General features: G+C 43.5%; 1 protein-coding gene across 1 annotated transcript in view; it reads left to right on the plus strand.

The window, feature by feature from the left end:
- Positions 1 to 22628, plus strand: part of ETV5 (ETS variant transcription factor 5) — a 71199-nt gene that overhangs the window by 24793 nt on the left and 23778 nt on the right. The window contains exons 6-7 of the mRNA XM_004603030.2: positions 9488 to 9617; positions 10485 to 10772. Coding sequence (XP_004603087.1) covers positions 9488 to 9617; positions 10485 to 10772 — 418 coding nt within the window. The remainder of the gene's footprint in view (positions 1 to 9487; positions 9618 to 10484; positions 10773 to 22628) is intronic.

The raw sequence follows: 22628 nt of genomic DNA on the forward strand, positions 1-22628 counted from the left end.
AACAGCGGTGGTTGTAAGAGCTAGTTTTTAAAACTGTGAGTCAGAACAGTTAAATATGTGTTTGTGTGTGTGTGTGTTAGAGAGAGAGAGAGAGAGAGAGAGAGAGAGAGAGAGAGGATCACAAAAGAAAATTGGTGATAATAAACAGTATCAAAATAAACATTGACTGAAACTCAGTTCAAAATTAACCACAGAATAAGACTGGAATATTTCTGACACCATTCGGCCTATTTCATTTGTCAGGTGAAAAGGGGGAACTTCCCGGTCTGGAGCATAGGATGATCACACTCACATGGGGTATGAGGAAGAACGGGGCGAGGGAATGCAGTGTTTGAAGGGGAGATGCCTGGATGACCCTTGACCCCAGAGTATAGGGAGGAGAAGGTCTGAGATGGACAGATAATAAGGGGGGAAGAGGAGATGGATGGGAAGCAACAGGGAGCAGGGCTCGAGGGGATCCAAGTACATTGGGGACATACAGGAGCAGTACCGCTGAGTATCCACCGCTGAGTATCCAAACCAGAGTCAACAGCACTGAGAACAAGAGGTCCAGACTTCAACTACCAAACTTAAAGAGGTGCCTGTCAAGGTGGCAGGCCGGGGGAGGGAACCTGGGAACCCTGGTGGAGAGAGGAAGAAAGACACGGACGGTAGGATCAGTGCTGGAACATAATATATTTAAAACCCCAAATAATAGTAACTTTGCAAATCGTTGTCTTAATTTAAAAAATGTTAAAAAAACAGAAAAGCAGCCCTAGCCTAGGAGATGGGTAGTCCCTGAGGTTGGTGGCAGGGGAGTAGTAAGTTAGGAATAGACCGTCATTTTATTTTTTAATTTTATTTCACTTTATTTTTTATAAAGTTGTTCACAATAATTTATTACATTCAATATTCCAACACCAATCCCACTACCATGACATCTTCCCACCACCATATTTCACATTTTTTCACCCCAACCCCCAAAGCCTGCCCCCAAAGCGGGACCTAAATAACTTCTTTGTATTGCTTGTTATGAGTAATCTGCTCAGATTGATCCAAAAACGTTTCCTTAGGGGAAAGTGTGAAGATTGTTGTATTTCAACCTGGAGCCATTAGGCCCTTGTATAAGAGAAGACTAACACGTTGTTAAAGGTTGAGCCTTGAGTGCTTTTTATACATCCATTTTACTTATTTTTTTGAGATCGGTTGCCTTCCACTTTACACCTCATCGGATGTGGTGTGCTACTCTTGGAGGCTGTCACTTTTAAAATTCCAGCTCCAGAATCCGGAGTCTCTGGCCCCAGGTGCGTGTGTTAGCGTCACACCATCCTGACGGTGTGCGGGCTCTGACAGAGGCTGGCTGTGGCAGGCCTGAGACATAGCCTCAGGGACACGCCATTCAGTGGCAAGTGTTGGTGTGTCAGTCAGCTTCTATCATGAGACACATCTTCATGTGTCAAGTAAGATCATAGCTGTTGCGTGTAACCAAACAAGGCTCTTCCCAGAGTTCGTTTCTGCACAGCTGATGTTGTGAAAGGGGAGAATTTCCCTGAATAAGGTGCTGGAACTGAAGGAAAGAGGAGAAAAATCCCCCCACACAGCTGCCCAAGCCGTCACTGGCGGGCGGCAGCCTCCCTGTGTGGAATGGGAGACAGGGTTTGAATTTCCCTCACTTGGGTCAGTATACCAGGCAAGCAGTCACTTTAACACGCAGCACCTACGTACACGTCATCCTTATTCACAGCAAAAGTCTGGCAAGTTGAAACCTTGGTGGTTCTGAAGCACAAAAGAAAAAAAAAACTTATTAATAAGACCAGGTAGTTTTTGTCCTTTAAAGAAATCCTTTTGAATCAAGCTGCCATTTATCATAACGTTCAACAAAAATGTTTTTCTTTGTTTTCCTTCTTGGTGCCGTAATAGTGGAGTTCGCTGCCAGCCCTGGCACTGGGTAGCTGCCTTGGAAAGGGTTCACAGGCCTCTACTTGTGGGCAGGAAGCAGATTTTGTCAGCAGCAGAGGGAATTCTTATCTTGAATGGGCTAATTTGTCTTTTTTTTTTTTTAATCCTTAAAACAGTTTGGTTGTTTCTTTGGAAGATTATTTCCATACCAATTGTAGAAGAAGGATTTTCCAAAATTTGGAAATCTTAGTGGAAGTCAAGTGGCTGGAGAGGTAGGGCAGTGGGTAGGGCATTTGCCTTGCACAAGTCCAACCTGAGTTTGATTCCTGGCTCACCATGTAGTCCCCGGAGCCCAGCCATGAGTGATCTCTGAGCTCAGAGCTAGGAGTGGCAAAAAAAATGGGAGCAGGAGGGGCCCCGGCTTTGTATGACAGCAAATATATGATGTTGTTTAACCAGTACAGGGCTGCTTTTTTGAAAACAAACTAAAACCAGAAACCAAACTAGAAAATTGAAACACAAGAAGGTTCCTTTGACCCCAAAAGGGATTTATCCTTGGATTCAAGAGGAGTTTCCATCTTGACTTTAAAACACCTTCGATTATGGGGCTGGAGTGATAGCACAGCGGGTAGGGTGTTTGCCTTGCACGTGGCCGACCCGGGTTCGAATCCCAGCATCCTATATGGTCCCCTGAGCACCGCCGGGGGTAATTCCTGAGTGCATGAGCCAGGAGTAACCCCTGAGCATCGCCAGGTGTGACCTAAAAAGCAGAAAAAAAAAAAAAGAACTTCAATTAGTTTTGTCTTTTCCATCATGGCAAAAATAAACTCGTATGATTTTGCCTTTTTTGTCTGTCAGCTTTTGTTCAACATATTTGTGAGATCAACCAGTCTCAAAGTGTAGTTTAAATTTCATCATTATCTTTATTTTTTTTGTACAGTACTACACAGTGTGGAATAGCATAGATATTTCAATTAGATACTTCTGGGAAAAATTGAATCTTTACAATATCACAAACATAATATATTTCTCCATTTATGGAGAGTTCTTTAATTTTCCATAGTGTTTCATGATTTTTCAGTTTGAGCATCTTTTATCTTTTACTAGGTGTATTGCTAGGTATTTGATTTTGTTATATATTGGACTTGGACTTTTGTTGTTGCCATTGTGAATTTTAAAATTTTGTATTAAAACAATATCTTATTGTATATAGAATTAGCTATTTTACACATTGTTTTTTGTCTAGTGACTTTGCTAAATTACATGAATTCTTTTCATGTTCCCTCTTGAAAGCACATTTTGCTCCTTCACACTTCTCTTGAGTAAATTTCTTTCAATAAAAACTATTTTGCTTCACCCCCAAGATAGTTCTTTGTAAATATTTTATTATTTTCTGTATACCCAATCAAACCATCTATAAATAATGATTGTTTCCTTTTTGCCTTTCATTTTTTTCTTGACTTTCTGCATTGGCTAGGATTATACCTGGTTTTTTGTTTTGAATTTTTTTTTAAAGCACTGGTAAGATAGAAAACTTCAGGGTTCCTAGTAAGAAAAGCAACTTAAAGTTTAATTGGATGACTTGTGAAACTCATATATCAACATTATGGTGTTATGGCGGTCTATAAGCAATGCAGTATATATTTGTAGTACATACCCACAAGTGTGGTCTGAATTAAATATTGTCAGCAGCCACCCTTATTTTCTTCCTTCTTGACAAACAGAAGTATATTTATGTTTGTGTACCCATCCGTAGGGCTTTAAGACAAATAGGCATCCAGACAGCTCACTCAAAAAGTTCTTGCAACAGAAGTAGTATTAAGAGAAAAGTGTCTAGAATCAGTATCAGAAGAAGCAGAACATTTAAGGAGAAAGATGGTATCCATGGCGACGGTGTGGTTTCTGGCTAGTGAGTATGAGATTCACCCACACTGGAAGATGCCACGTCTTCCCAAGTGCTTGCAACTTCCTGCTTGAGCACATGATTTTGGTCAGCTGGAGCATGTCAGAGTGAGTTCTTTTGGTTGATTTTGTTATTGGTGATGTTGTTTTTGCTTTCTTTCATTTTGGAGCCATACCCTGAGTTACTTAGGGTTACTCCTGGCTTTGCACTTGGATCATTCCTGATGGGACCTGGTAGCCCATATGGGATGCCAGGAATCCGACCCAGGTTGGTGGTGTGCAGGGCAAGTGCCCTACCCATTGTACTATCTCTCCAGCCCCAAGAGTGAATTCTTTTGGGCGGAGCACTAGAATGGGAAGCAGATACTACAATTGCGGGCTACTGGAGTCAGATATTGTTGCCCATAGTGTGGGAAGACTTTTGGAAAAGGATTTTGGTGGTCTAGAGATAAGGAAGGTGGAAGTCTTGGAGTGGATTTGGTTGTCTGCGTTTTCTTGATCTAGTTACCTTTTTTCTCAAGCTTTTTATCACCCATTTTTCTTGTTATAGAATACTTCCTCTTAACCAGTTGTAAAGTGTATTTCTGTTCTTTTAAATTGAGAAAATGTTTATGGCCTCTATCTTTAAGGTACAGAGTGAGTAAAATGTCCCCATTTCTCTGTGTGATTAATTACTGAGTGATGAAGGCTCTTCCTTCCTGTAACAGCGGCTGCACTAAGACCTTGAGCATTTTCTTAACTCCTTTGAACGTCAAGGTCCTTAGCTATAAAAGTAAGGAACTGAGTTAAGTGGACTTAGGCACTAACTGCTTCTGGGAGAGGATGCTAAAAGTCAAATCCCTTATCCATGATGCATGCCGTGATAAAAGGGACCATTTCTGTTATGCTTTTACCATCTGATCCTTGGCAGCTCCAAGCCCATAGAAAATGCTCAGTGAGGGAGGGAGTGAAGGAGTGACATCTTTGGAACACGTCGAGTGGCCCATGCTAACCATAGTTTGTGTCAGGCTCATTGGCTTTGTGGGCCCGTCTTCTGTAACTCGATGCTTAAAACTCAGAATTTCTAAATATGGGAGATGTTTATCAAAGAGTCTTTTCTTCTTTGCCTTCTTGGCATTACTTTTCAGACATCCTCAGGAGTTCGTGATCCTTTTTTTTCTCAATTTCGTTTCATTGCCACATTTTATAGTTCTAGGTCTCTGTCATCGTTTAGTAGGACGACTGTGTGAAGGTAAATACTCTATTTTTGAAAGCGCGGTGTATAATTACACAGCAGCATAGCACCAGCTGCAAGGTGCTGTGCCATTTTCCTCATTTCTCAAGAGAGCGTCACATACCTCATTTTACAAATGAGAGAATTGGCTGAAAGAAAGGAGCCTTTCTCCAGCATTTGAGTTTCTGTCTTGAGTGCATCACGACCGCTGACTCACGCATGCGCACTTGCTTCTCACTGACCCTCTGACCCGGCAGTGGCGTTGGGTAGAGGGCTGTGCCTTCTTCCCCTAATTGCTTCGGCAGCTTTCAGTTCTCCTTCCTGCCATGATCCTTTCTTTCTCTCTCTTTCATAATTCCCGAGGGGAAAAAATACCGCTGTGGTCCCTGCCTTCACAATGAAGAATACAGTGGAGATAAAATCCATCCAATTCCCCATTGCCTTAGCTCCTCTTGGGATTGCTATATATACAGAATGTTACAGACTGGTGTGCTGATAAAACAACAAAAATTTACTTATTTGCTTTTTTTCATCACACCCGCCATTGCACAGGGGTACTCCTGGCTCTGAACTCAGGAATTACTCTTGGCGGTGCTGGGGAACCAAATAGGGATGCTGGGAATCAAACCTGGGTTGGCTGCGTGCAAGGCAAACGCCCTACCCGCTGTGCTATCATCCCAGCCCCCAACAAAAATTTATTTCTCACCTTTCTGAGGTCCTGGAACACGGTACTGGCTTGGTACCTAAGGTTTCACTTCAGGGTCACGGACTTATTGTGCCTTCACCTGGTAGAATGGATGGAGGAAGCATTATAAAGTCTCTGACCGCATGACCTAATCATATCCCAAAGGCCATCGCATTGAGCATAAAGATTTTAATATGTTGATTTGGGCTGGGAACGGAACACGAATATTCAGACCACAGTACTGAACAATTTTTTTCTCAAAATCCTCCTTCAAGAAAGCCTAGGGAATAAAAAATGCCAAATACGCAGGTACACGCGGTGGGTGGGGGGGGAGCAGCAGGGGCCAGTGGGTAGTAAAATTTATGATAGTCAAAATAATGTGGTATGTTAAAGGTGCTCTGTAGATTTGAGGACATCAAGACTTCAGAGTTAGCTGGAAGTTTAGGTTTTGTTTCAGAATGAGTATGTTATTCCTGAAGCCATTATAAGCCTTTGCTCTGTGAGCAACTTTGTTTTTAAACCTTTGATGTTAGTCTTGTCATCAGAACTATTAACTTTAATTAAAATATTGTGAAAATGTCAAGACATTTCTAAAACCTGAAATAAGAAAATGAATAATGCTATATCTGCTTACTTTTAAACTTGGTAAAACTGACTAAATAAATGGACAGGAGCAATAGCACAGCGGGTAGGGCGTTTGCCTTGCACGCGGCCGACCCGGGTTCGATTCCCAGCATCCCATATGGTCCCCTGAGCACTGCCAGTGGTAATTCCTGAGTGCAAAGCCAGGAGTAACCCCTGTGCATCTCTGGGTGTGACCCAAAAAACAAAAACAAAAAAAAAACAAAAACCAGAAACTGAATAAAGGAAGAAAAGTAGACTTTTCAAGGATGTGTTAACTTCTGTTTCTATTGGCATCATCCTCTTTCTCCATAATTTTCCAAAACTTTAACTTGAGAAGATGGTAAGATGCAGAGCAAATGACCAAAAACAGGGCTGAGACCCTCTGGCATGTTCATATTGGAAAAATTCCTTTCCAGTTTCCATGTGTGTTGACTGACCTGCCTTCTTTCATGTTTACTAACGATGGTGTCGCAACAGGCCTGACTGTTTCCTGGGTCTGAATGCCTGAAAACATTTGATAACAATTGAGGGTTGGCTGCCATGATGTCATCATCAAAAAATCACAAGAGAGACTCTAATGGCTTCTAAATATAATCTGCCGGTTCTGAACTGAGTTCATGTCTTCAGAAAAAGCAGTTGGCATTGTGTAGAAAAGCAGTTAAGCAAAACTGTCCTTTCTAGTCCATCACTGGTAGAACTTTGCGTTACACATTTGTCATCTCTAATGTAGTCAACCGTCTACAATTTGGAGACTCAGAAATGGACCTTGGAGGAGGCATCTGAGAAACCAGTTGGCCAGATTATTGTTCAGACTTATTATTATTATTTTTTGCTTTTTGGGACACACCTGGCAATGCACAGGGGTTACTCCTGGCTCTACACTCAGGAATTACTCCTGGCGGTGCTCAGGGAACCATATGGGATGCTGGGATTTGAACCGGGGTTGGCCACGAGCAAGGCAAATGCCCTACCCGCTGTGCTATCACTCCAGCCCCCTATTGTTCAGACTTATTAGACAGAAATGGGATGATCATTTAGCTACTTTGACCTGGTATAATCCCAAAGAATTCACCAAACTTCTAAAAGTGTTTTAGGAGTAATTATTGAGTCAAACAAAATTGTAGTGGGTTGCCAGCACACTGACTGTCGTTAGCTTTTTAACGAGACCTTTGGTACGTAGAAAGTGACGGCCTCTGAAGCTTCAGTCACTCGCCCCGCCCTCTAAGATAGCTGGCAGGAAATAGCAATTCTAACTTGAAGACAGTCCTGAAATTCCTTCTCTAAAATGAATTACACTGTGGCACTGTCTCCCGTTTTTCATCGATTTGCTTGAGCGGGCACCAGTAACGTCTCCATTGTGAGACTTGTTGCTATTGTTTTTGGCATATCGAACACACCACGGGTAGCTTGCCAGGCTCTGCTGTGCGGGCGGGATACTCACGGTAGCTTGCTGGGCTCTCTAAGAGGGACGGAGGAATTGAACCCGGGTTGGCCACGTGCAAGGCAAACGCCCTACCCACTGTGCTATCACTCCAGTCTGGACTGGACTGAAAATGAATTAACTTCTAGATAAAACAGAAGAGGCAAAGCCTTGTCTGGCTTGATGTGGCTTGATGTATGTAAGTAAATTATTTGAAAAACTCTCATTACTTTGCCCTCTCTGAATTATGTAGGAAGTATTCAGGGGGGTCAGAGCAATAGTACAGTGGGTAAGACGTTTACCTTGTATGTTGCGGTCCCGGGTTCAATCCCTGGCATCCCATCGAGGTAGTCCCTCGAGCACTACCAGGAGTAATTCCTGAGTATAAAGCCAGGAGGAACCCCTGAGCAATGCTGGGTCTGATACCACCTACCCCTTTGTCCAAAAAAGAGGACTATACAGTTGGCTTTTAATTGTACAGGAAAAGCAATGTCTCTGCATACTGTCTCATGAATTCATGAATGGGTGTATCTAAGAGAGGGTGATTTCTGAAGACCTACTTTTCCTGATGGGTCACTGGATATGGTAGATGTGATAAGTACGAAGGTTGCCAAGACTTTGGCTGAGATCAGCCTTTCCTCACTTGTAGTTTGGTCTGTTACGTTCCTTTGATTTAAAATTCTTTGAAATGACCCTGAAATTGATTTTTTTTTTTTTTGCTTTTTGGGTCACACCCAGCAGTGTTCAGGAATCACTCCTGGCTCTGCGCTCAGGAATTACTCCTGGCGGTGCTTGGGGGACCATATGGGATGCTGGGGATTAAACACGGGTCAGCCTCGTGCAAGGCAAATACCCTTCCCACTATACTATCGCTCTGGCCCCTGAAATTGAATATTTCTAACCCAGAACTGAAAGACCAGAGCTGCTGGAGGCAGGACTTTAAAAAGTCACATTTATTTTGAAAGCATGCCTTTGGCTACTCTGTTTGTCACAATGGTTTTGAGTTTTTGGGTAAGCTAATGTCTTTCGATATGTTTTTGAGTCTTGTGTCATTTTTAGAAGCAAAATTATTCACGTCTGCAACCTTTGGCTTCCATGATCCCATCTTAAAGATCCCATGGTCTGATATTTATTTTTTTGGGGGGTGCACATCTGGCAATGCTTGGGGGTTACTCCTGGCTCTGTACTCAGGAATTACTCCTGGTGGTACTCAGGAGACCATATGAGTTGCCGGAGATCGAACCTGGGTCAGCCACGTGCAAGGCAAACACCTTACCCACTGTACTATTATTGCTTTGTCTGCTTTCCTGATTTTTTTTTTTTTGCTTTTTTTTGGGTCACACCCAGCAATGCACAGGGGTCATTCCTGGCTCATGCACTCAGGAATCACCCCTGGCAGTGTGCAGGGGATCATATGGGATGCTGGGATTTGAACCCGGGTCGGCCGCGTGCAATGCAAACGCCCTACCCGCTGTGCTATCACTCCAGCCCCTGCTTTCCTGATTTTCAAGTGTCTCAGAGCCACTGGGATACAGCCCCTACACCAAAGAAATTGAGGACGGGTAGGAAGAGACTTGATTAAAGTGTCTGGGGATGATTTCTGACTTGATGGAATTTTTCATTCACTTTAGCTAAAAGGCTTGACTATCTGGTGTGACCTGACATGTCGTCTCCCATCTGTGGGTGAGCAGCGGGTGCGGGAGGACCCATGAGCTCCTTGTTGACTTTGCTCTCTCTGTTCCTCCCTTATCCAACTCTTTTCCAGTGGTGCTTCATGCCCCACCGCCAACCAAGATCAAACGGGAGCTGCATAGCCCCTCCTCTGAGCTGTCGTCCTGCAGCCACGAGCAAGCTCTCGGTGCTAACTATGGAGAAAAGTGCCTCTACAACTATTGGTGAGTGGGGCCAGGGAGAGGCTGTCGGGTCCGTTTCAGGTACACGCTGCTGCCTCCCCTGGAAACGCGATCCTGGAAGTCTGGGTCCGTGCTGCACACACGCACACAAAACCGGGAAAACAGCTCAGCAGGGAACTGATTCCCCGGGGCTGGACCCTTCCTGAGGGGAAGGACCTTGAATACCGACTGTTTGATCTTCGGCTTCGAGGGAGGGAATATATACCTCTTCATGTCTATCATATGTTAATGTGAACTTTAAGCACCAAAGAAGTAATCTTCAAATCAGAATATATGAAAAAGTCCCAGTGCCTGTTGCCCTTTACTTAAGACTATATCCAAGCCCCGGGCTTGAAGCTTTAATTTTAAATCATTCTTTGCTCTAGAAGATAAACATAGCAGTGCCCGAAAGGGGGAGGAGAAGAGTTGTTAATTCAAGCGATGCTACCAGCAGAAATTTATCTGCAACAGATTCTGGCTGATTCCTTAGCAACCCTGGGGTAGTTGGGTGAGAGGGCCCCCACGCCCACCCTACCAGGGCTTCTCCCCTCCCCCAGTCCCCAACACACACACACACACATACACGTATGTGGAGAATTCTTTCAGGGGAGGGGGGGAGGAAACCGGAAGCAGTGGCTAAAATTATCTTTGAGAAGAATCACTCGAAGTGTTAAACAAGTCTCTGTGACGCAGTGTGTTTGTCACTTCTCAGAGGTACAAATATTCCCTCAGGGCTGCCAGCACTTTAACTATGTTAATGCTGTCATTTCCTGGCAACCTGGGCTGCAGCCTGGAGTGCCACAGGCCCCCGTGCCCAGGCTCCTGGCTTCCTTGCCGCTTCATGGTATCCTTCTCTTTTTCTGTTTGCAGTGCCTACGATAGGAAGCCGCCCTCCGGGTTCAAGCCATTAACCCCACCCACCACCCCCCTGTCCCCCACCCATCAGAACTCCCTGTTTCCCCCACCTCAGGCCACTCTGCCCACCTCAGCACATGCCCCTGCAGCTGGCCCAGGCCAAGGTGTGGGCCCCGCCCCCACCCCTCATTCACTTCCAGAACCTGGACCACAGCAGCAAACCTTCGCGGTCCCTCGGCCACCACATCAGCCCCTGCAGATGCCAAAGATGATGCCTGAAAACCAGTATCCAACAGAACAGAGGTAGGTGCTGCTCGGGGCTTCCCAGGCCACCTTCTGCCTGGTGACCCCATTCCCCATGAGTCCTATTCGCTGTGCACCTATTAAGTTCCATTCCACTGAGGCCTCTTGGGAGGTAAGACTAGATAACAAAAGTGAACGAGACCTGTTTCTCCATCACCCTGGTGCTGAGGGGCTCGGAATCATTTGTAACCGTCCTGACAACCTTCTGAAGTCGGGAACATGTTGTTCCCTTCCTTCCAGAGCTAGATGAAGAGCAACGTGCCCAGGATACATACACTCCGTGCCTACTGGCCCCAGAAGGTGGCAGGTTTTTTGCCTCCTCACTGGATAGTGTCTGCTGGAAATGAAACTTGAATCGTGTTCCTCCCCCCATCACTGTATTATCTTCTTATTTAAGAATTAAGAAGATAGCTGAGCTACAGTTAGTATTATTACTCATCAGATTTAACATAGCGTCACTGTAGGAAATTAGCTCAGGACCTGATTTATAAGTCTTTCCTTTTGAGATCGAAATTGGTCGGCTCTACGTTCCTAGTAAGAAAATTCAGACTGCAGGAGTAACTTGTCTAGAGTCATGCAGTCATCAAACAGACTGAGGCATAAAGGGAATTTCTATGGCAAATACCAAACTTAGCATCTTAGGTCCTGGGCTCAGGGTCCACTGTGAGATTAGGGAGCTGCAGTGATTTTCGGTCTGCCTCTCTATAGAATGTTCTGGGTACTGTCCTGCTTATTTCTGGGGGTTGAGGAGAAGATAACTCAGGGTTAGTACCAGAGGCTGCAAGGTGGTTGGTGACTGTTGTATTTTCTTACTGTTTGTCATGCTGTACACCGGGTGAGTGGGGATTGAGGTGGGTAGAAACAGGGAGTAGAGACAGGAAGTTGTGAGTTATATGACTATAACCTTCACGCCTGGGCCAGCTCAGATACTGCTGGGATTCATTGAGAGATCAGGGTCTTTATTTCTAACTGAAATGCAGAAAACTAAAAACCCAGTTGGTCTGGTTCTAGTCTTTTCCCGGTCCCCGTCTCCCTTGCTGAGAAGGTCACTGCCCTTCTCGGGGGTGACAGCATCTGGCTGATTTATTCCCCTGGTGAGGCCAAGGGCCATGCACGGGGACCCAGTGGGGATTAGGGACGATTCCAGAGGCGGCCGCTGTTTGTACAGGCACCTCCTCTGAAGGACACCACCGAGCATTGGCAAATGATTACCTTGTACTAGCAGGCTTGCACTTCTTCAAGAGTGTTTGGAAATTTGGGGTTCTTGTGTAAGAATTTTTGACTTGAGGTTTATTTTTGTTTTTTTGTAAGTCGGCCACTAGTTCAAGTGAAAACAGCAGTGGTTTTCATTGATTTTAAGGAAACCACTCTGGACTGGAGAGGTAGTGCAGTGGGTAGGGCACTTGTCTTGCAGGCTGTTGACCAGATTCTCTCCCCGGCACCACATATGGTCCCCAGAGCACTGCCAGGAGTGATCCTGGTGCAAGAACCAGGCACTGCTGGTGTGGCCTAAAAAAACAAAAAAAGGAAACTTTTCTGGGTAAAGTCACCCTGTAAACCTGTCATTTTGTGAAGGTGGGCCTAGGTGCCATTTTTGTTTCCGTAGATTTTTTAATTTTGTGTGTATTTTTCAGTTTTGTTTTTGTTTTGGGGCAGTACTTGGGGAACCCTGAGTCACTCATTGCTAGTCTTGGCCCCTGAGGCTGCAGGTTCAATGCACATACCCAAGGTGCTACTCGGGCCTACGGTGCTCCGGGCCACATTTGGAACGTTAAGGAGCTGTGTCTGCTAAGGATCAAACCCAGTCATAGTAGCATGTTCCCTAACCACTGTACTCACTGGCCCTGGTTTCGTGAGTTTTAGTAACCTGTCTTCTTGGGAGGGATTATTCATTGAGAATGAGGAGTAGGGAGGTTCTAAATTTGTATTTTGAAATATTTATCTAAATTTCTATATGCTATACATGTGTAAAGGAAAGCTATTTCCTGTTATGTTGCTTTCGTTCCTGTTTCCCTCACAAACCTTGTTTCTAATCTAGAGGGGCTTGTGTAAACAGAGGGAGAAACACCCCCTCATTCTCACCTCCTGCTGTCCAGCCACCTCTTTGGAAGTTTGATCCCTGAGGCAAATGTCTGACCTCCAGTGTCCAAAGGGGGTGAGGCAAGGACCAGAAAGCATTTCTTTCTAATGGGGTCGGGGGCTTTTTCCCTGCAATCTGCCTGTATCTTGGATTTACTTCCATTACATTCTGCTTTTAGGAATGCTGGGACTAAAATAGAGACAGAGCTGGAGAGAGTACAGAGGGCAAAATGCTTGCTCAGCTAACCAGGATTTGATTCCCCTCCTGCTCCCCCCCATCACAGCATATGGCCCCCTGAGCACTGCCAGGAGTGATCCCTGAGCACAGAGCCAGGAGTAAGCACGAGCACTGCTGGTGTCACCCCAAACCCCAAAACAAATAAAGACCTCATATGTACTAGAGTACCTCAGAATTCGCAAAATTTTCCAGAGAGAATTGGGGTAAAGTCTTCCATTCACGCCGGATTTTAGAAAATAAAAAGAGCAATTTGGAGGCACGGTAGAATACTGTCATCTCAGCATTGGGCATGCACAGAAGCCCCCTGGAGAGCGGGTATTAAAAATACAGACTCCGGGCCAGAGAGAGAGAGTGCAGCAGGAAGGCTGACCTGGCCCTGATCCCCAGCATGTCATGTGACTCCCCCAAACATGGTCAGGACTAATGCCTGAGCACAGAGCTAGGAGTAAACCTTGAGGTTCTCCAGGTGTGGCCCCAAAAACAAAACAAATAAAAAAAATTCAGGCTCCTTGTTCCACCACAGAGTTTGTGTATGTGTGTCTGGTATAGGACCTGGAGATTTCCAGGCTTTGAGAAATGATCCAGCTCCCTCTTCTAGCCAGCCCGACTCCCACACACCTGTTTGGCAAAGCATGAGGTTTGATTCTTGGTGTCTTGGTCTATTATGGGTGAAGATATCTTTATGGTGTCCGTGAAACAAATATATCAAAACCATGACCATTGAGTTTGCCTGATGATACTGGATAACACAGAAAATGAAACAGGCTGAAATCCTGATCTGATTTTCTGAAAGCAATAGTAATTTGTCGTGTATAATTAGCTTAATAACCAGATAATATTTATGCCTCTTCAGAGGTAGGGTGGATTATTTTGGGTAGTAACTAGTTGATTCTTTACACATAACTCCATGTTAAAATAGAAGGGATATTACTTTTTTTTTTTTTGGTCACACCTGGCATTGCACAGGGGTTACTCCTGGCTCTGCACTCAGGAATCACCCCTGGCAGTGCTCAGGGGACCATATGGGATGCTGGGAATTCAACCTGGGTTGACCGCATGCAAGGCAAACACCCTACCTGCTGTGCTATCACTCCAGCCCCTAAGGAATATTACTTTTAAACTAATCTTTTCACAGAAATACTGGGTACTTTGCAGGATGGAAGGAAACACTGACTTATTTGAGCTTGTAAGAAGCTCTTTGACCAAAGCAAAGTTAAAAAAAAAGGGAGGGGGAGGCTATTTCACAAATAAGAAAATCAGACCAAAGAGTTACCCAAGGATCACATTGCCAAACATAGGATTCTCCAGTAGAAATCCAAACATTTAACTTGTTAACACCGTTTGATTTGGTTATTCTTGAGGGGCAAGAGGTTGCTAAACATTGCATAATATCTACCTAATCTCAGTGGCACTAAGATTTCGACCTTGGATTTTTTCATCTCTGTGTCAAACTACCAGAACTTGATCCATCCCTTACACTGCAAAACCCCCTGCATTCCTCCATTCCTTGCCTAACCCAGGCTGCAATTTATCTTTCTGTTTTTGCTCAGTGTGCCTTATCTCTTCAGCTAAGCAAACCCGTGGGGGTTTAAAAAACCACAATTCGGACACCTTCCTTTTGACCACAATTAGCCTAGTGACTTACTTGTCTTCAGCACTTTTGTTGATGGTGGTCGTGGTTGTAGGATTCTACTGAAATAAAGTCAAAGCTGTGCTTTAAATGTTTTATATAACCTTGGTAAATAACTCCTCGCAACTTGGGACTTATTTTTAGAAGATAAATACTGTTTGAAAGCCATGATTTATATTCAAGATTTCCTTCTCACAAGGAGGAGAGGGAAAAAACCCATATAATTTGGCCTGTTCAGACACGTCCCATTCATCCTTCAGGCCAGCTGCTCCCTGCAGAGGATTGCTTTTCATTCAGCCAGCCCGGCTCCCAAGTTTTTCCGCCGTACTGTTTATGATGTTTCCATGTGCTGGGTGAAGCAACTTAGAAAACATTCCTCTTTTAGACCCATCCACTGACCTGTTTTTGTCTTTTGCTAATGCCATTTTTCACTGCATTTCAAGTTGAGGGAGTTCCCCAACTCAACTGAAGTAGCTCCACTAAGAACTTTTTCACTGGAATTTTGGAATGTCCTGCTCTCTCTCACACAATACATCAAGGCAAAAATGCAGACAAAGGATATTTTTTTAATGGCAATTAAAACACACACACACACACACAAACTCCAGCAAGTGGAAAAATCCTCCTCTTTTTTTTTTGGCTTTTTTTTTCTTTTTTTTTTTTTTTTGCTTTTTGGATCACGCCTGGCAATACACAGGGGTCACTCCTGGCTCTGCACTCAGGAATTACCCCTGGCAGTGCTCAGGGGACCGTATGGGATGCTGGGAATCAAACCTGGGTCGGCTGCGTGCAAGGCACCCGCTGTGCTATCGCTTTAGCCCCCCAAAATCCTCTTCTTAATGCTCCCTGAGGGCATCAGTGCTGTACCATGCTGTAGAACTGAATGCTTCGATCCTCACAAAGGATCCATTAGACAGGCATCTTCCAGAAGAATGAATCACCTTCTTTAGTTTTGGGGGTGCCGCACCTGGCAGTGCTCAGGGGTTACACCTAGCTCTGCACTCAGGAATCACTGCTGGTGGACTCGGGGGACCATATGGGATGCCGGGGATTGAACCCAGGTCAGCTGCATGCAAGGTGAGCACTGTACCTAATGCATAATCTCACTGGTCCCCCATTTTTTTCTGAGTGTGCTCAGGGATCACTTCTGGAGGCCTTGAGGGACCATAGTGGGTACCAAGGATCCAACCCAGGTCGGCCAATGTGCAAGGCAAGCGCCCTACCTCAGTGCTATGTATGGCTCACCCCTCATTCCTTCGAGAACGGTCTCTGCATCAGTGGGTCTGAACAAAACTTAAGGGACAAGCTCATGTTTTCTAGAATTGTGATTTAATAGAAAACTACCCATTCCCTGAAGAGGTTAGATAAAAGAGGTTTAATAAACTCCAGGTTTTTGCTTATTCCCACTTCCTCTCGTAAAACGTCCATCCCCAGTATATTGCTGTTCATTTTTGCCTCCAGATTTTTTATTTTGGGGAGAGAGAAGAGCTCGCCTGTGAGTCACATTTGTAGCCTGGCCTGGAATGAAGTGTATGTGGGTGACGCATCCCCCTCCTCGCACTCCTGTTAATAGCATGTTCTCGACGGCAGCCTCGAGTCACTTTGGGATCCAAAACTGGGTGTCTTAGATGCTTAATGGAGCCTTCTTTGACAGACTGAATAATGTACTTTTAGTGTGAGGCTGGTTTTTTTTTTTAGTTCTGAATCCTAAGAGGACTTGTTTTTAGCATTTCACCGTCCCTTACTACTTTTGCTCAAGCTAAAAGAGGGAAATTTCCTTTCATCCCTCATTTACTGAGAGTTTTAAGATGAACGTATATTGAATGTGATCAAATGTGTTTGAGGACCAGGGACATGATTCAAGTGGTGGAGCGCATGTGAGGCCTTGGGTTCCATTCCTGGCAATATTTAAAACATACAAACACAAACACAATTTTTCTGTCTCTGTAGAAGTAAAAATTTCTTGTTTAATTTCTTATGTCAGGTGTTACCATTAATTTATACATATATATGAAATATATAAATATGCATATATGTAAAACCAACTGTGTGACAACCTCTAAGATATGTATTCTCTCTTGCACATTGCTGAACTCTTTTTTAATATATATTTTTGATTTTTCAATATAAATTTGCTCTTCTATTTAGAGATTGAGAACAATGCAGGTTTTTTTTTGGGGGGGTTGTCCTTTTGGAGAATTGAAGTTATAATTACCAAATGAGTAGAAGGGGTCTTGATTTTTGTATATTCTAGAATAGTTCGTGTGAAATTGAATTTGCTAATTCCTTAAAATTTGGAAAGTAGTCACCAAGATGAAGTGAAAGCATTTGGGCATGATATTTCCTTTGTGGAGAATTTTTTTTTTTCCTGAATCAACATTTTTTTTTCCTTATATGCTATATTGCTCTAGATTTCTATGTATTTGAAAATATTTTCTACAAGTTTTTCCACTTTGTTTAAGAATTAGTTGACTTATATTCATAATATCCTTCAAAAGAACCTCGATAGCATCTGTAGTGATTCCCTTTTTCGTGGTTGATAGTAATTTATCTAGACCTTATTTTTCTTGGCACGCAATGTCATTGCCTTTTCAATGAATCAATTTTGATTTTGTTCATCTTCTCCATTGGGTTTTTTTCCTGTCACCGTTTTTTGCTCTTACTCAAGTATTTTGGTCTGTTTTCTGTTTCTTCAGTTTTTCTTTTTATAACTTCTGGATATTAGCTTATTAATTTCTAACATTTTTCCTTTACAGCATAAACATAGGACCAAATGACATCTCGCCTGGGGCTGAGACAGTCATAGATCTGTTTTGCTCAAGGTTATTTATTGTTTATGCGATTTTTATGCCTTGTCTGGGATTAATTGTTGTTATCATCCCCTTGGTTATTTGATCTTCCTGTCCGAGGCCTCCTTAGCTCCATCCCCTCCCTATGTTCTGATTTGTGTTATTTTTAAAGTTCAGTTCCATGTGTTTTCTATTACTCCTTTTAGTTGTATAGTTCTTTAAAAATACATATTTCATCCTTTCTAAGCATATGGGATTTTCTAGCTGCTTGGTCTATATGATTTTTACTTCAGTGTCATCAGGAGAGTGTTTTAAAACAATTATAGAAGCAGCTATAAAAACAGCATAGGCCTGTGACTCTGGTATTTGACAGACTAACTGGCCTGGGATGGAGTCCCAGCTATGCCACTTCCTATCTGTGTGACCGCGGGCAGGCACTTAAGTGCTCTAAAGGGCGCTTTCTTCATCTGAAAATGGGCAAATGGTAGATACCACAAAGAATCATCGGGTGGGATAAATGAAACCATGTGGCCACAGGAAAGACACTCAGTGAATGTTAGCATCTATGATGATTTTACTTCTCTAAAAATCACTTTTCTTTTCCCTTTAAAAACTGAAAAGGCTGCGTGAGAGGAATCTTAAGTGATATGAGATACACCCTTTGGAAGCTTCAGTTGCTTCAGTGTTTAACGTAAAGTTTGTTTTTTGGTTTGGTTGATCTTTTTTTCGGTTTTGTTTTTTGGGCCACACCTGGCAGTGCTCAGGGATTACTCCTGGCTCTGCACTCAGGATTCACTCCTGATGGGCTTAGGGGACCATATGGGATGCTAGGGATCGAATCCAGGTTGACTGCCATGCAAGGCAAATGCCCTACCCTCCCCCCTGTACTGTCACTGTTTTTTTTTTCTTACCTTTTTTTTTTTAAAAAAAAAATCCCTAATCATTTTTTTCTCCGTCTTCAAGTTTATTAATGGTATAGGTATAAAACTAATAATTTTACCATCTAATATCCTGGAAACGTCTCTGTTCACATCACCTCCTCTCACAGTTGATGATGTTGGCAAGTCAAATGAAACATCTAGGATCTCTGTGTGTTCCACATTTTTCCCAACATTTTGCCACAGTTTTAGGTCCATTGACTTGAGCCTCGACAACGTAAGCGCTATTGGGGATTCTTTGATCTGCTTCTAGCGACAGGACTTGAGTTTTATTGTTCAACAGAGTCCGACTCTTGGTGTTTGGCTAGAAAAGGGCACATCAGTGTGAAGCGGAGTGGGACAGGGTGAAATCCAATTCTCTTCAGTATCCACGAGAATGGATATTGGGTAGGCAGTGGTGGACCCTTCAGTTTTATTTTGCGTGGGTTCCGTGTGTGAGTGCTTCTTGCCTTCCATTCTTTCCTTATGCCCGCTCGACTTCTGGATTTAGCTAGTTGATGGTGGTGTTTGGGGAGGGGGTGCGGGGAGGGAGGTGTCACGTAGATTGAGCACTTTATAGTGGGTCAGGGCCCTGTTTCAGACCTCAGCTTACATAATTGTTCCCTAAGGTATCTGGGGACAGGTATCCTTCTGTCTTCATAGATCCACTGATGAAAACTGAGACTCAGAACAATTGTGTAATTCACCCAAGGTTACGGGATAGTAAGTGGGAAGGATTGGATATCAGCCCAGGATGTTCTGACTTCACAGCCAGAGCCTCTTACCCAGCCCTGCTGCTTCTCTCGTTTCTGTCTTCTCTTAGACTTCACAGAAATGTTAAGTATGTATTATTGATTTCTGGGCCAACTTTCTGTATCTTCCACCTCCGAGCTGGCCTCTGCACTGGTCTGTCACCTGGCATCCAGAGCCACTGTGTAGCTGTTGTCCAATCCACACTTTTTCTCCCCCCACCTCCTTCCGCCCCCCCAAACATTGTGTTTACTCTGTGTGTTGGCAGCAGAAACCAAAAAGGAAATGCAGAAAAAGCATCTAACGGTTTTCATAACGTAAACCAAATGTTAGTAGCGTGGGTGAGCTCTTGGGAGGAAAGGCGCTATATAAATCTGACAAATAAATAAATAACTGGGTTCTTTAAATAAACTGGCACTGAGTAAGCCTAAATCTGTAACCTATTGAATTTAGACTCACTCAGTAGTCAGAAGTCTCCTCTTGCACCCCCACTGTGCGCTCACGAGACCCGGGTTCTGTTGGGATAACTAACGGGTGGAGGTGGAGGGAGCCTCGAGCGTGGGGCCAGAGGAGAGGTTAGGCGCTAAGCTTCTCCTTTGGAAATGATTGCCCGCCTCAGTAAACAAAGGTCTTTGTCATAGCTGTATTATGTACACAGCATGTCCTTAGATACTTCAAAAGGCTTATAGACAGGGGAACAGGGTTCAAATGAAGGTCAATGAGTAAAGTTCACAGAACATGTTTGGAAGATAAGAGCTGAATTACTTTACTAATCTCTGCAAATAAAAGCTCTTCTTGGGAGCAGACTCTGAGAGGATCTTCCAAATATGTTGGTTCTGTGGCCTTCCCTTAGACTCAGCTCCTCCCATATGGGCCTTCAAAACAAATCGTGACCAGAATGATCCTGGTTTTTTGAGGCTGTTCTGCAGATCCGGGGTCTTCTCGGCTTTTGGACCTTAACTTTCCAGTAAGGGGAAGGAGTGGGGGCTGTTGGCGGGTGCCCATATGGAAGGACCTTTCCAGAGGAGGTTGTCCCAGGCCAACTCGAGTTTGATTCTGGAAGGGGAGATGAGCGGAAGCAGAAGGATTGGGTCTGCCAGCTGCAGGGGCTCTGGTTACAGAGCTGGTGGCTCATGGCCATCGTGGAGCCATCAAAGGAACCGATTAGAGATCACCTTTAAAGGGGCTAAGATAGACACAGAGGGGGAAGGAGAACATGAAGGCGGGGATGTCCTTGTGACAGTCCCTTCCTGCTTGCGTATAAGGTTTGGGTGCTTGATCAGCAAAAGGCTGTGGTAATAGGTTCGTCTCTCTTTCCTGCCCACCTTTTCAGCATTTTCTTCAAAAATCCAGGTTAAGGGAAAGGAAGAGACAGACTAGAAGTGACCAAAGGAAGCGATAGAGGGTCTTGGTGCATTTAATGGTGGTGAAGGTGCAGTATAAGCCATACATGTTAACACCATAGTGACCATGCTACCTAAATCTACAATAAAAATTAACTCTTTTTGGAAAAAGAAACTCAAATGCTTCTTACCCCCTCCAATGTCCCCCCCCCAAAAAAAACCCCCAAATCTGATACCTGCACTTTTTTTTTTTTTAACTTTTTGGGTCACACCCGGTGATGCACAGGGGTTACTCCTGGCTCTGCACTCAGGAATTACCCCTGGCGGTACTCAGAGGACCATATGGGATGCTGGGAATTGAACCCTGGTTGGCCGCCTGCAAGGCAAGCTCTCTACCCGCTGTGCTATTGCTCCAGCCCTGCAATTCTTCTTCTTTTTTTTTTTCTGTTTGGGTCACACCCGGTAATGCTCAGGGGTTACTCCTGGCTGTTGCACTCAGGAATTCTGGCAGTGCTCAGGGGACTATATGGGATGCTGGGAATCAAACCAGGTCGGCCGCATGCAAGGCAAACGCCCTACCGCTGTGCTATTTACCTGCAATTTAAATGTCAAGCTTAAACTTCAAATGTGCACTTCTTCAAAAATCACTGAAGGATTTTCCTAAGTAACGTGACCTTGAAAATATCTTTTCTGGGGCTGGTGCTGCTAAGGCAGTATAGACACAGGATCAGGCCAGTCCCAGATTTAAACAGTGTTATCTCTACTCAGATCTCTTCTAAGATTTGATGTCTTGATGTTCTAGAAATCTGTTGGCCACTCTTGACACAGATCATGTCAGATAAAATTCAGATCAGTTGATAAAGCTACGAATAGGGTTCAAGCGAGAGGAGCAGCAAGACCTTGATGTTATAGGAATGTATCGTTGATTTGTACAAACTCACTAAAATTTATAGTTCTGGATCCTTCTCCGATTGTTGGCTTCTACTGTCTACAAGGGAGCATGTGTTCACAAATGCTCTTCCTTCTGTGCGTAGATGAGTGTCTTCTGCATATTTCATACTGAGGCCTCACATTCAGGGTTCCCAGCTTCACCCCTACCTTTCTGAAGCCTGGCCCCAAGTTGACAGCCAAAGCAGAAGACATGCTTGGTAGACATGATTTGGTTTTATTATTTAACTAACCTCCATGATACATCTCTATGATACAAGTATCACTGTATCACTGTCATCCCGTTGCTCATTTATTTGCTCGAGTGGGCACCAGTAACATCTCCATTGTGAGACTTGTTGTTACTGTTCTTGGCATATCAAATATGGCACGAATGGTAGTCAAGAAAATTTGCTTTCGTCATTCAGGACCTCAGGTACGCCCTGTGTAGGCTCCCTTTGAAGGTCCTATGTAAAGCTTTACTTCCTGGCAGACCAAAGTGCTTACACATAACTGGATTCCTGTAGCAGCTCAAGGATGTTAATGATTGTCACTGATGAATAACAATAAAAGAATTTGTTTGCACTCATAAAATAGTATGTAATGATTATCAAGCCATCGTTGAGCAAATAATAACAAATTCACCTAACATCAAATTTGCCTTAATGTTTGTAATGCCTTTTGGTCTATAGCTTTCAAAGATTTTATGTGACTATCTTTTCTGATTTTTTGCAAAAAAGGCCAACTTTTGTGCTATTTCACAACCTGCCTATGCTATAAAAGAAGATATATTTTTGGGTTCTTACACATTTACATATTACTTGATATTTGGTTCCAATTTAATGGCTCTATTACAGTTGGACATTTAAAATGGTGCACTTTTTTGTAAATATCTTAACTAGGATTTCTTTTTATGAATGCTAGAATAATTAGGATCTCGCTCCTCCAAGTTATCAGGAAAAACAACTTTTTTAATACTTATGTCTTAATTATTAGTGAAGGTAAACTGTAACAATCAGTATCTCTTTATTAGTGACTGTTTTACTTAATATTCTTTCCCATTGTTTCTATTGGAATATTCATCTTACTGATTTTTTGAAAGCTATTCACACCAACAATATTATTATTGCTGTATATGCTAGAGATTTTTCTTCATTTTGCTTTGTTTTTGTTTTTGTCTGTT

This window comes from Sorex araneus, chromosome 2 (genome assembly GCF_027595985.1).
Source record: "Sorex araneus isolate mSorAra2 chromosome 2, mSorAra2.pri, whole genome shotgun sequence".
NCBI lineage: Eukaryota > Metazoa > Chordata > Mammalia > Eulipotyphla > Soricidae > Sorex > Sorex araneus.